The sequence below is a fragment of the Eublepharis macularius genome, chromosome 8 (assembly GCF_028583425.1).
Source record: "Eublepharis macularius isolate TG4126 chromosome 8, MPM_Emac_v1.0, whole genome shotgun sequence".
Lineage (NCBI taxonomy): Eukaryota > Metazoa > Chordata > Lepidosauria > Squamata > Eublepharidae > Eublepharis > Eublepharis macularius.
The window spans coordinates 81,887,687-81,903,203 of NC_072797.1; the positions used below are offsets into that span (position 1 = coordinate 81,887,687).

The 15,517-nt window shown below is 39.8% G+C and overlaps 1 protein-coding gene across 1 annotated transcript in view; it reads left to right on the forward strand.

The window, feature by feature from the left end:
* The window catches only part of ADAMTS19 (ADAM metallopeptidase with thrombospondin type 1 motif 19), a 177,015-nt gene that overhangs the window by 96,047 nt on the left and 65,451 nt on the right, over nucleotides 1-15,517 (forward strand). Inside the window, exons 9-10 of the mRNA XM_054987442.1 lie at nucleotides 9,185-9,325; nucleotides 15,037-15,187. Coding sequence (XP_054843417.1) covers nucleotides 9,185-9,325; nucleotides 15,037-15,187 — 292 coding nt within the window. The remainder of the gene's footprint in view (nucleotides 1-9,184; nucleotides 9,326-15,036; nucleotides 15,188-15,517) is intronic.

Below are 15,517 nucleotides of genomic sequence, written 5' to 3' on the forward strand. Positions count from 1 at the left end.
GGCAGCCACACCTGCATGATGACATCACTTCCTAGAAGTGACATCATCACGCAGTCCCAGGAGCATGTATTGAGAGGCTCACCACCTCCTTCCGGGAGTTGCCCTGGGTGACAGTTCCCTCATCTCTTTCCCCAGAAAAAAAGCCCTGACTGTCTGTATTATTTGAGTATGCCTTTGCTACCACTTGCTGAGGTATGGTGGTAGGCTAGGATTGGGACTTTAATGTTCCAGCACCATGGCCTAAGCAATGAATTTAGGCAGCCTCAAAAGGTTTTTGAAGAGCCTAATATTTCTTGACCTTCTAGTTTGCTAGATTATTGCTTTCTGTATGGAATTTAACATATGGCAATTATTAAAGACACTTCAAATAAAGGGTACTCCATCAATATTAGATTAAATGACGAGGGTTAATTTTTAGTAGACTTTAAAGTATAGTTATAATAGTGAAAATGTAGTAAAAGTATCATAACATTATGTGAATGTTTTCCGCTAATAATTATTATCATCATCATTATTATTTTACAATTTACAGAGGCTTTAATGGCCCCAAGAGTTTCTATTTCTCATTCTGAGCTTATATCATTTGAAAACATAACAGCTATATGATTATATTTGGCAGTAGGACATAAGAGGTGGAAGTAAAACTGTTTATTTTAAAATACTGCTGCTTGCAGAACTTGGCTTTAGCATTTTATTTGTTTTATTTTGTTTGCCATATATTAGAAACTTAATTTTAAAATCCAGAAAAGAGCCATGTATTTGTCCCAATTTATAACATAATTACACTAAAGTTTTAAACTATTTATATTATATATATACTGGAATTCAGGATCCAGATTATATCATCTTGTGGCATTACTCATGGTAAGCATTAAATATAAAATGTTCTCTACCAGAAGGTAGTGGTGGTGGTTATTTGGTGACAGTTGTCTGAAAACTGAGAACATGGACAAAACTTGCAGCGTATCAAGAAGGAAACAGATCTGCTTTGCTCCCATTCTTATTTTTCATCTAAGCACCATTCTTCAAAAAGTGTGATCTGGCCACAGTGATCCATGCTCTGGTAAAAGATAAAGGGTAGACTGAGCATTATGGTGCTCACGACCTGAGCTCAATCCTGGCAGAAGCCAGGTTCAGTTAGCCGGTTCAAGGTTGACATAGCCTTCCATCCTTCTGAGGTTGGTAAAATGAGTACCCAGTTTCCTGGGGGTAAAGTGTAGATGACTGGGGAAGGCAATGGCAAACCACCCCATAACAAAAGTCTGCCAAGAAAACGTCATGTTGCGACGTCCCCCCATGGGTCATTAATGACTTGGTGCTTGCACAGGGTGCTTGCACCATTACCTTTTTAATGCACCAGGTTCCAGTTCCAGTTGGGCAGGGAGTGGAGTTGGCTTGTGTAGGAGTTCCAAGCAAGGTTTTAAAGATTTTTAAATAACTTCAGACAGCTTTTGTGCTTGAAAATTGCCATCCTGCGTTCTAAAGAGCCTGTGAGCTTATCTGCTAATTTGAACAGCCAGGCAGCCGGGCTGCTCTCTTAAGTCTCAGTGGAAATGCTAATTTGCTTGGCTTACTGAACAGAGTCTGAGCAATTTGGTTCCTTATTTTGGAGCTTTCGATGTCTTAACATAATTAGCCATGGACCAGTGTACTCTTTTAAGTTGGAGCTGGTTTGTACTTTACTGAGAGGAAATATTCAGCTCTCATTCTAACCACAAGGTTTATTGAAGTTACAGAAGATGCAGGAGATAAGAGACGGAGGTGTGTGTGTAGAACTCTGATAAGAAAGCTGGTGTAACGTAGGCAAACTTGTGCTGGGCTACTGTAATGCATCAAGGTGCATTGCATGAATGAGGCTGCTTTTGTAAATGCTTCAGAAGCTTCAGTTGGTCAAAAATACAGCAGTCAGGCTTTTGTAATGGGTTTATTTTATTTATTTAAAACATGTATTAGCCATCTTTCTACCTTAGAGGAGCTCATGCAGCTTACAATATGAAACAGAAACAAACATGAAAATTCATTAAAAACAGTTTTAAAACCACCCATACATTAAAGAGTGACTAAACATAATCCATCCTAAATACAAAAGTATTTGGCTGCCTCTTGCAGATAGAGAATGAGAGGGGCCAGCCACGCTTCCCTTGGGAGATTGTTCCACAATTGTGAGGCTACCACTGAAAAGGGCCTATCAACCAAGCTTCTTTGATTGATGGGACAGTCAGGAGGTCCCAGGCAGGAACATATGGGAAAAGACGGTCCTCCAAATACTTTGGTCCCAAGCTATGTAGGGTTTTAAAGGATAGAACCAACACCTTGAACTGGACTTGGGAGCAGATCGGTAGCCAGTGTAATTTTCGTAATAAAGTTCAGGTAACTGGCCCTGGTCAGCAGTCTAACTGTGGTGTTCTGCACCAGCTGCAGCTTCTGAACACTCTTCAGGGATAGCCCTAAGTAGAGTGCATTGCAATAGTCCAGTCTAGGATATAATTAAGGCATGGAGAGCCAGTTTGGTGTAGTGGTTAAGAACGGCAGGACTCTAATCTGGAGAACTGGGTTTGATTCCCACTCCTCCGCTTGAACCCTGCTGGATGACGTTGGTCAGTCACAGCTTCTCAGAGCTCTCTCAGCCCCACTCACCTCACAGGGAGATTATCATGAGAATAATAATAGCACACTTTTTAAATCACTCTGAGTGGGTGCTAAGTTGTCCTGAAGGGCAGTAAATAAATTGAATGTTGTTGTTATGGATCACTGTCTGACTGAACCAAGAACAGGTGCAGCAGCCAAAATTGGGCAAAAACTCCAAGATGCCACCTCACAAGGATTGTGAGTGCACTAAGTCCCCAAATTGTTCAAAATTGACTACTCAGTCTGAAGGAAAGAAGAGAGGAGGGAGAAACAGAAGCATTCTGATTCTGGATGTTCCTCTAAAATGATGGCAGTCCCATTTCAGCTACTGCCTTTGTAACCTTGTCTTCAGAACTCTCATTTTAATCTACAACATGATCACCTCCGGCAGGTATCTCTCTGGTTATTGTTCAGCAGTATCAGAAAAATTTCCTAACATTCCACTGATTTTGAGCTTATATTTTTTCTGAGATAGAGAGACACTATACCATTCTCTAGACCTCCCCCTAAAGACCATCACCATCACTGATCAGAATTGTCCCAAGATCTCTACAACAATCTCTGACGTGATGGAGTAAATGAGGCCTTAGTGGTGTAGAAACCACATTCATTAGAAACTGGAGAGAAGGACAGGGAGGTAGGAGCTGGTTCAATGTGACTTCCTCCCACTGTGCACTAGCATTGTTTTGGGTGGTGGCCGCCTGTTTGTACCTGCAGCAGCTCCTGCCCATTTTGTGCCTATCTGCCGTGTGTGCCCTGTGATTGGTTCTTGGGAGATGGAAGCTACCAGCTTGTATGGCAGCAGCTCCCATCTCCAAAAATCTTAGTACATCACTTCCACATTTGCTTGGACGTACCTCCAACATCTATTGTTAGATTTCTGCACTTTACTAACAAAAGAAAGGTGTAAACAGTATAACTTTTAAGATTAAGAGAGATCAATAATGCAAAGTGTTAAAAAAATTAGACTACTATATTCTGTAACTACTTCACCTGTTTTATCCTCTTTATTTCCAAAATTATCACCTACTAAAATTTTATAGCAACAATTACTCCCCCCCCCCCGGCTTAGGTTTTTCAGGCAAGAGACTGGCAGAGGTAGTTTGCCATTGCCTGCCTCTGCAACCCTGTTTTTTTTGGCAGTCTCTCATCCAATTTCTAACCAAGAGTGACCCTGCTTAGCTTCCGAGATTCTGATGAGATTGGGTTTGTTTGGACTATCCAGGACAGGATGTAGCAAAGTGTAATAGATTTCATAGTCTTTTAACATTAGTACTACCCCTGTATCTCTATGATAAGTGTATGTGAGTGTACATAATGTATCTGCTGACATTCAATTTATTTCATGTATGTGATGAAGTTGACTCTAGCTGTTGAAAGTTTATACCACAATAATGTGCTAGGCTTGCACTCAGGGATCTGAGGAGGGAGGTATCTCTTTCATCCTTTGAGCTCCCAACAGCCACAAAGGCTCATGTTATGCATATTAGGGTGAACATTGGAAAGAAAAAACAATTAATAAAGGAGTGGCAGGAGGTCCCAGGAACATGGAGCTGGTTCATCATGCCCATTCAGTGGCCTCTGCTGCTGTTGTCCTTTTCTTAGGTGCCATGGTTTCCCAAGGCCTCTCACTATAACTAAGAAGTCCTACAAAGACAGCAGTCAAGGAGCACTAGGAGGAATTTCATCTTGCTCAGAATGTCTTCTGGCTTTGGGGGCTTCTTTGATTAAAACTGTTAACCCAACGTTAAATGGCAAGGAGGTAGCAGGCATGTGCATTGCACACACACGCACATTCAACTCTTTTCAGATCAGTATTCCATATGGAAGGTATCTGGTCAGATTTTTTAGGTTTTAGCACAGCAAGGAGACTCGTTAAGTTCTTCCGGCTATTTTGTCTTCTTTAATTAACTCTGTGTTACCAGTTTAAATAGGAAAGAGAGACTGGCAGCCAGCAACTTGTCTAGTGAAAATAAAGGGGGGGAGAGGACAATCTCCCCCCCATTCTCGTGAAGGAAAAATCAACATCTAGTCCTCCCTTTCTGTATGCTTTTACGCACAGTGCAAGGACAGGCCGGCAGCCAGCAGGTTTAAACAGGGAGTCCCAGGCTGTTGCAAAGCAGATTAGGGTGAGGAGGATTCGCCCCTCATCTTGGAAACAAAACTACAAGGCACTGGGAAACATAGCATAACAGCAAGACTCAAAGGTAATAATTTATTGGCTTTGCTGTCATAAAGATTTTTTTATTATTTTGCTGATTGGCAATGAAACACTTTCCTGCTTGCGCACTGTGCTGGCTTGCCATGTAAGTGTCCCGCCATTGTGTGCGCCCACCAACACTTGCCTTCTTTGGGGTCCATTGTTGTATGAGTTTTCATGTGCTTGAGGAGAAAATCATTGGATTGAAGGGTTTTGGACAGTGCAATTTTTGGTTTTGCGTGAACAGAGCCTTGTTTCCCCAACTTCCCTCCTTTGAAAAGAATTGTGTACATTTCTGCTCACTGTGCAGCACAATGCTCGCCTTGATATGTGCCTCTCCCAAGCATTTCTTGGGGTCTATAAAAATGGAACCCCACCCTCAAACTTGATGGGTCGATGGTTCTTTGTAATTTTGGTGCCTGTGTGCAAAAACATCTGCCCCAAAACCTCATTTCCCCACTCCACCCCACTTGAAAAGAAAAGTTTATGTTTGCACATGCACAGCCAACACAGGTGGAATGGGCTGATATTCATGAAAATGAAGAACAAATGGGTCTGTTCTGAGTAGACATGGGCACAAACAGCAGTATGAACAAAAAAAAACCACGAACAGCCCAATCTGCTGTTTGCAAAAAAGCTGTTCATGAGGCCCCATTCTAAACGAACAGGTGGTTGTTGCAAGCCTTGTTCATTGCTGTTCATCAAGCCAGACAGTCTGGCACCTCAATCAATTCCCTTGGCAACTTAGGCAGGGATTGTCTGAACTGCTGTTGCCGTAGAAACCCCAATCTAAGCCCAATTTAGCTTGATAGGCAGGTCTTCCTTTCAAGTGTGGAGCTCAAAATTTGTTACAACAAGGGAGCAAAGACCAGGGGGGAGGGGGACTCCCAGCTCTGACTTTGCAGACAGTAGAGAGACAGATGCTGTTGGCCTTTTGATAGAGTGCATTGGAGCTTGAATTTTCTTTGTGTGTGGTGGGATAGGGATCTACCCCTTCAAGTTTCAGGGCTGCTGCCAGGCTCTGGGCCAAGCTGTTATTTATTATTGGTACCTTTCCTGCTGCCTGCTCAGGTCAGGTTTCTGGGAGTGGTGCAGTAGGGATCTTGACTTGGATGATGGCTGGAGGCGAGCCTGCTGGCCCCCACGAACAGCCAACCACAAACATGTTCATGAATAGATCCATGTTCGTGGTTTTTCATAAGTCCCTGTTTGTGGATGGCAGTGAACAACGAATATCATGTTCGGGGGTTTTTTCTGTTCATGCCCATCTCTAGTTCTGAGCTAGCACCAGCTGACTCAGAAGAAACCAGTAATAGAACAGAATTATTTTGGAACCCCCAGAACTAAAACTGAAACGGAAACTTTCTTGATGCATATCTCTAGGTTTTTTTGGTCATTCATTCAATGTAATTTGGTGGGGGAATCTACTCATACTGGCTGGTAACTAACAGTAAATATCTTTGTTTCTTCTCTCTTTTTATTTTCTAGTAATATCATAAATTGTATCACAAGCTGAGTCTGCTCTTGCTCCCCATTAGGGATGTGCAATTCAGATTTGGAAATATGCAGAAACATCAAATAATGTTCAATTTGAAATAGTTATGAATAATTCTAAATCTGAATTTTATAGGTCTGCATGCTTGAAATAATTCCTAATATTCAGAGTCCCATTGACTCCTATAGAAAGCAGGCTAGACTACTTGCAGAAGGAGGAAAGTAAAACCTATTCAGACAGTTTAGCCTCGATTTTTGAGAATGGAAACGGAGCAAAGAGCTCATTGTCCCATGGTGGATGTTGTCATGGTCTTCCCAAGGGAAAGGGGAATATGGTGAGAGTGAAGTATATGAATGATGTCTGGCTGCACTTATGAAATCCTGAAGCAAGCCCAAATGCTAGAAGGTACTTTCACTTTGGTCTTTTCTAAATAAATACCTTATGGAAATGTACTTGACACTGATTGTACTAATCTCATACTGTGTAATCTGCCTTGAGTCTCAGTGAGAAAGGCGGGCTATAAATGACATAAATAAAATAAATGAATGATGGCACAGCTGCCTATATATTTCCCCTGCAGTCCCCTGACCATTTCCTCAGAATGTTGAAAAAGTCTTCTCTGTGTCGCTTTCTATATTTGATTCTCCTCCATATCCTTTAGTGTATATTAGGAATAAACTAGATTTACTAGATTATAGATTATTAGGAGGATTTTAAATTTAGAGCCCTTTCTGGGTTTATCAGGTATAAGGATAAGGTTTGTTAGATATAGATGGATTTAGCTTAGATTTATATAATAGATTTTCCCTCTCTGTGTGAGCGTGTGTGAGTTTTTCATTTTCTTTTCCTTGGTCTATGGTCTGCTACAATTGTTTTATTGGGGGGGGGTCCTACCAGCAGTATGAAAAGTGGCCATGATAGAGGAAGTAGGCACATGGGAAAGGCTGTAGGAACATTGATGGACTTCTCTGAGGTGCCCTTTGAGAAAAAAAGAATGGCACACTTCAGTGTACAGTACAGGGTATGCCATCCTTCAGTCTCGTCCCCCTTCTTCTGCCCCTTCTCTTCTTCCAACTTATTCCAGCACCATGCTCTCTCACCCAGCTGTGCTATGTCCAGTACTGTTGGGGTAGATTTCACCCACCTACCCAGCATTAACTATTTATGTGCTGCTTGAGTCTGCCTGCCAGTGCTGCCTAAGGTATTTACCCTCTCCCTAGTACCAGCTGTGCTCTGCTCTACTGTCATTCGTGATGCTGCCCCAGTGTCATATGCACTGTTCAGAGTTTATGTCCAGATTACAGTCATTTACTAATGCTTGGCATTGTTGCCTGGCAATAATGACTGTTGCTGTGTGCAATTGCTATATCTTCTCAACTCTTTGAGGTTGGCATAGGCACTAGGAAAGAGTCAGAAGGCTGAGGGAAACCTTGTAAAAGTGGTTTTCCTTTTTGTGTTTCTTTTATTAAGTGGGGAAGCCTACTCCTATTGACTTAAATAGAGTTCCAGATATTCATAAATTCTGTATTTTCTAAATTCCAAATTCAAAGGGTTCCAATTCTGAATTCCAGATCTGGATTTTGGTGGTACCAAATATTTCCACTTCCCGTTTCATTCTTTTAGGGAGACATTTGGAGAGATTTAAGAAAGACAGAAAGCATTTTAATGTGCTTTCATAGTATCTCTTTTGTAGTCATCTCATGATACAATTGAATTAAAATTGATTTAGATTTTTCAACATAGTTTAGCTAAAGAATACCTTCACTTCCATTTGTAAAGAAAACAAAAGCTTGCTGGTCCAGGACACTCAGTAGAACTGGGGATTAAAGTCCCAATCCTAAATGAACACCCCCTGAACACAGTAGTGGTAGTACTGTCTCCATTTTGAGACGTGAACACAAGCCTTAGGCCTTACATGAGAGTCAGCTCTGCTAAGTTTCCCAAAAAGTTGCTGGACCAAACCAGTCTGGACTTTCATTTAGGTTGAGGATCAAAGAAATACCACACAGTTATATTTTGTTTATTATAAATAAAAAGTGCATAAAGGTTATATTTTAGAAAGTTAAATAAAACAGTAAAAGGTTAGATAAAACAATAAATATATATAGGTCTATCTAGAACTATAGATCTAACAATAACAATAAAAATCTAGCTGTATGTACCTGGCAGAATCTTTTGCCCTTCTAAGCCATGATGGTAACTCAAAAGTGTAACACAGCATTCCTAGTCAGCATCAAACTTTCTAAGTCCAAGGCATCAAATCAAAGATGTAATCCAGGAGTGACAAAGCACCCAAAAAAGCAAAAGCACAACGGACTTTCCCAGTTTATTCCCAGCTGCTTAGCAACCTGGGGAGATCTCACTAACCAATCAGTGCCCTGCAATAGCATGATGTTCTGCAGCCCACATAGTGTTACCAAGAGCACAGTAGCATTGCTTACTCACAATTCATACAGACACTGGTCAAGTAGACCTATTTATTTGCACCATTGGATCAAGAATAATAAGGTTTTAGTTATACATGGTGAGGATCAGAGGAGATGGGATACCTTGCCTTCCCTCTCACCCAGTATGCTGATTCTGTCTGTGTCACTGGTGTCTATGCATTTTAGCTTTGTCATATTCGGCATGTACAAACTCTGTATATATTGTTAAACCTTGGATTAAATTTAGAACATCAACCATTTGTATGGACATATGTGCATCCATATTGTCAAGTTTTTATTAACAGAACTTTACACTTAAATATATTTTACCAAAAAGTGAAGTAAGAGGAGAGGAAGTAAACACTCTTTTATAAACACTTCAAAAACCTTTCTTACATTTTCCCTTTAAAATAAACTCTATTTTCATATTTTTAGCATGGGAATAAATCATGACAATGACCACCCATCTTGTGCAGATGGTCTCCATATCATGTCTGGAGAATGGATTAAAGGGCAGAATCTTGGAGATGTTTCATGGTCTCGATGCAGCAGAGAAGATCTGGAAAGATTTCTCAGGTAATTTATTCAAGACGTTGAATTGTTTAACATGGATCTTTTCATCTTTTCATACTTTTGCGGTGGCTATAAATTTCAGATCTGCCAAATTCTCAGCACCTTGTAACAGCTTCTGTATCAAATTTAAAAGAAGTATTTCTTGAAAGTTAACCTACCACTCCATATAAACCAGTTTATTAGGCAGTGCTGGTCAATGCAGAAGCAACAGATTTAGAACTATATTCTGTATTTTTAAAGTGTGTGTGTGTATTTGTATTTTTAGAATTATTCTGCAGAACTTCGGAAGAGTTAAATTAATTTAATTTTTAGAAAAATATTGCTGATTTTATCTAGTTGCATACTAAATATAATGAATGCATCAAGATGTGCTACATGACTGCTGAGAATGTTATACAAGGAGCTGGGAGACCCAGGTTCAAATGTTCTCTCTGCCACCAAGTCCACTGGTAACCTTAGGCCAGTCATTCTCTCTCAGCCTAATCTACTTCACAGGACTGCTGAGAGTATAAAATGAGGAAAGCTGAACCATGTATTCTGCTTTGAGCTCCTTCAAGAAAGGGTGCAAAAATTTTTATTAGATATCCTCATAGAAGAGATGAATTCTCACATGATTTTACACATTCTATAGAATTCTTTAGGGATTATATATACAGATCCTTTGTAAGTTAAAAAAAAAGAACTGGGAAATTGAAAAGAACTAGATGTATTCTACACAAAGACAGACTTGTGTAATTTCCCCATTGCTTCTGCAGGTAGAGGTGTACAGTTTGGTTCAGAATTTGGATTAAAATGCCAAATACCCAACCACAAGCTCAAGGCATTTCCTTGCTTCATTTTGATTCTGTTGGGCTTTCTCTGGAATGAGCTTGAATTGCATTTGGGAGTGTACCTTGGCCATGGCAGCCTTTCCCTAGTGTGTGTCTGCAGTGGGATTCAGCTTTGACTTTTCCCCATAGGAAACAATGGAATGGCTAAGAGCACCTTGTTCAGGAGCCCACAGAATTGGCCTCCAGTGGCCAATCTTCCTGAAACTTGAGAGGTTTCTAGAGGACAGTCAAGAGTAGGTCCCTTCCAAATCTAGTGGAATTTTCTAGAAAAATGCCACCCGCAGATATTTTCACCATAGGGAATAATGAAGAGCTGGGGCACCTTCTTTGGGGTCCATAAAATTGGTCCCGGGGTCCAATCTTCATGAAACTTGAGGGGTCTGAAGACAAGAGTAGGTTTTCTCAAAATTTGGTGAAGTTTGATTGAAAAATGCGCCCCCCCCCCATCCCTCCGGATAGCCTCCCAATGGATTTTCCCATAGAAAACAATGGCCAATGTTTTCAGAAATAGCTGAACTGAATTAAAGAATCAATTCGGAATTCAAAGAATTCTTAATTTTTTCTCATATTGGTAAAAAAAAAATCAGATTTACTGATTTTTCATTTGGTGCACCCCCCTAGCGGTAGGTGTTGATACAGCACAGCAGTAACAGGGCTTCTACACAGCAGGTTTTCCTATAGTTTCCTTGCTCTAGTCCCTTTGCAGTGATTGCACCCCCCCCCCCAGGGCTTTTCAGGTTTTTTTTTTGTTAAAGAAATCAGCAATAGAATATTGTTATACTGCTGTAACATTATAACAATCTGTGTATCAGGTTGTCTCAATTCCCAGCTTTCATTTCTAAAAAATCCTTAGGCCTATCTCTACAAGGACAGAGACTGAAGACTTCTTTAAAAAATGAAACTGTGAACTCAGAGAACCTGACACTCACATTGTTACAGTGTTATATCAATACAGATGTTCAATTGCAGATTTTTAAAAACATACTGAGAAGAATCCCTGATGAAGGAGAAGAAATGGCTTGCCTGGGGAAGGGGAAGGTCACTGCTATGTAGGTAGGACTGGCAAAACCTAAACTTATCCACCTACACAGCAGCCATCTGGGCTGTCCTGCAATTTTCCTCAAAACTTTGCAACAAAACAGGTTTGAGAAAGAACAGAGAAAAGTCAGGGAACTCCGGTGAGGTATACTCATGCATCACAATTCTATGGGGAACAGGCCCAAAAAAATTTCCCCAACAGCACTGAACCTGGGGCAAGTAACTTGTATTGAAACATCTTCAGACTGATGATAGTGTGCAGTATTCCCAAATGCAAACTCTGAAAACCTTTAGAATCCTCAGAATCAAAGAAAAGCTGCTTATTACAGTTCCACATTAATACTGTTCCTGATTATTTCTGTTCATTTATTAAATCAAATGAAAACCACACCTTAATCTGAAAAGAATTCCAATTGTTTTGCTGTATCTAGCAAGAGTTGTTCTAGAACAGGATCAGACATTAAATCTGAAGTGCTGCTTGAAGGAACTGTGACATCTTGACTTGGATGATATCTTAGAGAGCCAATGTGTGGTGTAGTAGTTAGAATGTCCGACTAGGATCTGGGAGAACCAGATACGAATCCCCACTCTACCATGGAAGCTTGCTGGTGGTCTCAGGTCAGTCACACCTCAGCCTAACCTAACTCACAGGGTTGTTACAAGAATAAATGGAGAAAGAGAGAATGGTGTAAACTGTTTTGGGCTCCCGTTGAGGAGAAAGGTTGGGTATAAATGAAGTAAGTAAGTAAATAAATAAAAACAATACATAAGTAGCAGGGGAGAAGAGTATATTTTCTATCACACTTACATCTAAACTAAATTTATTGTCTCATGCATTGCTGCACTGTTAGTTTACAGTACATGTCTTGATTTCCTTGTATTTTGCCTTCAAGAATACAAAGAACTTTTAAAAGCAAATTGAAAGTCAGTAATATGAGAACTATAGATAGGTAGGGTTGCCAACACAAGGCTGGCAACTGGTGGGGAGGGGGCTCACCAGCAATGCAATTATGTCACCAGCGACATGCTTACATTACTTCTGGAGTGACAGGAAGTGATGTCAGAGCATTACCAGTGACACACTAGTATTTGGCCAAGCTCTATGGTTTAACCATCGAAGTTTTGACCTGTGATGTGCTGCGATGTTCTGAAGTCACTTTCAGTTGTGCCAGAAGTGAAGTCAGCTTGTCAGGATGCTATCAACCCGCCCCCTTCAGTCCCATTTTTTCTTCCACTACCCAGCTAAACAAGTGGTAGGACGGGCCCTTGGGGGCAGGAGATTCCTCATCTCCTGTGGGAAAATGGCAACCCAATTTTAGATAGTGAACTGTAGAGAGTGTTTATTGTAGAACTAATGTCTGCTTAAATTTAGAATGAGGGTGAACTTTTGGGATCATTAATAATTATTTGACAAAATGGAGCAATAGAAGGCAGCTGAAAACACAATAGTGTTTTTTCTCTTGTAATTTAACCTGGAAGAGGTGAGTATTTGGAACAACAGAAGGATGGGGTGATATAAAATAAATATAGACTTGCATCACAGTAAGAATATTACCAGATATATGTTTAAAAGAGAATTTACAAATCTCCACTGCAATTTAAAGAGGAGGTATTTGGCTGTAAAAATACATATGTCTTGCCATTACAACATCTGTTCTGAGGAGAATTTCATGGCTATTCAGCAGGACTAAAAAATTCAAGCTATCAGTGTAAATATAAAATATAAATGTAACCAGATAGTTTATGATGACAAAAGGTTTCATTTTATTTGTTTTTTAAAACAGTGTCTTTTGTTAATGATCCCAAAAGTTCACCCTCACTCTAAATTTAAGCATACATTACATGGTATTGGAATGATCAATGAAATGTGAGCAGTATAATACAGAGTATTATTGCTATATTTGCTTATATTACTTATTTATTAAAACAATTTTACCCCACTTTTCCTCATGTTTCAAGCAGGTTTTCAATAAGATTAGAAACATTTACAGTTAAAATCAAAATAAAATAACCCCTGCATCTCCCCTGCCCCACATCTTTGGGTCCAGAGCAGCCATGATAGGTGATGTCAGGGGTGTGTGGCATATGCAAATCAGTTATACTAATGACACACTTCCGGTGATGGCAAGAGGCATGGCATATGCTAATGAGTTATGCTAATGAGTTCCTCCAGCTCTTCTTCTATGAAATGACCCCTGCTAAACACACACAGTATGATTGGTCTTGTATTTACAAGATCACCTACACTGTCTTCTCTGAAGCTATGTTCAGCATTTACTTTATGATATAGCCCCTATTTACAACATTCTTCTATTAAAGAAATTATTGCCTTTTACGAAGAGGCAACTGAAAGTCCAGAATGCTTTACTGGGAGATTCATGAAACACGCAGAATCTTAGTCCATTGAAACTGATCAGCCTTGTATTGTCAGTCTCAGTGGAATTATTTTAATTTGGAGCCCATTATCTTCCTGAGCCTGTATAGAATGGCTTACTTCATCTTCTGGGTAATCAAAAGTATTGCTCCTGTTGTTTTAAAATAAATAAAGTGTTTTAAGCCAGTGATCTTCAGTCATTCCAGATGGTGTAGTATAGAACATGCCAAGACTCAGATCCATGGAGAAATCCTTTCCATTGCTAACTGACCTCACCTTGCATCTTGTCAACATGCATGCAAAGATAGGCAGGAGACATGGCATCCTTGCTTTGTACATGTACACCTTAACTTCAGGTCATTCCAAAAAGAAGCCACAAAATGATGGGTTAATAGTGGTATGACCCAGCTAGTGGGACTGTTTGTTTTGCTGGAGGGTACTCTTGACCACTGTTCTAAGCAACCTGCTTAAAATGAAACTGGAACAATTAACTGAAATTTCAAGAAATACTTGAAAGCAGACTATCAAGCAGACTATCAAACAGTCCTATCCAACAAGAGATCTTCATAGTACTTCACTCATAGATTTTCTGGCTTCTTAAGGTTTCCAGTAGGGGTGTCCAAAATAAAACAAACAAATACACCTGGAAATCATTGTTTCATTTAGTTAATGCAGCTTCCAGAATCTAGGAAACCAGATTATAATGATTCCCCGCACCCCCACCAAAAAGCTTTGTGTTTTTCTTTTTGATTCTTACTTTGCAGTGCTTACACTCCTTCTTCAGGGTCCATTGTTGTGTGTGTGCTTGTGTGTGTAATGTAACGGATGAAAAATTCAGTGGATCAATTATTTAGAGGGAGGGCTGTGTTCTGAGTGATTTTGGTGCTATTAAGTACAAAAACAGCTGCCCCAAAGGGCCTGGAAGCCCTCACTGCAAAGAACGAAACTCATGATAATGGGGAGGGGCAGATTAGATACAAGCTGGCAACACCCCACCTGGGGAAAAAAACCAATAATCGTACATAGTTAGCTCAGAAATCCTGTATTCAAAATTGAAACAGAATTTTTTTCAGAGCGCATCCCTAGTTTGCAGTGCATTCACTAGTTTGGATTAGGAACTATGTGCAGTAAATAGCAATTGAATGAAGTTGAGCATCCAGATGAATTCTTTGAATCTTTGAAAAGAAAGTTTCTTCTGTAGGTTTGTTATTTTTTATTTTCTCTTTTTATAGGAGCCTTTTTGAAATTATTTGAAATAACGAAAATAATGCAAGTTCATGGTCAGATTATGTCAGCACAAACTTTATCCTTATCTCTTTAACTTCATTACCCTAAATGATGGCAAAATAATACTTCAAGCGTTCAACTAAATTTCTATAATTTCTTCTTTGTAGCAAATGCATATTTTGTGTCAGCAAAAAAACAAGCTTTTATTACTATTTACCATTTTCTTAATCTTTGTATATTGCCAGATCAAAGGCCAGTAGCTGCTTGTTGCAGACAAATCCTCAGAGCCTCAACTCAGTGATTATTCCTTCAAAATTGCCAGGGATGACATATACTGCAGATGAACAGTGTCAGATTCTCTTTGGACCAAGTGCCTTCTTTTGCCAAGAAATGCAGGTAATTGAGATTGAGTTCTTTTATTTATCCTCTAATAATCCCTTTAAAAACCTTTTTACATACTTTTATGGAAAGAGAAAAACAAGAGATTAAAGAATAAATAAGTGTGGCATGGTTCTGCAGTGTTTACTCTGTTTCTTCATGGTTGCAGATCACTGGATGAATTCCAGTGTATTTGTTTCTGGACTGAATTACAGGAACAGGTTTTGACCTTTGAAGTCTTAAATGGTCTGAGCCCCGACTGACTGAAGGACCACCTTCACAGCATTGTCCTGCCCAAGTTTTGAGATCTATGAACAAGACCTTCCTTGTGGGAAACAGCCTCATTAG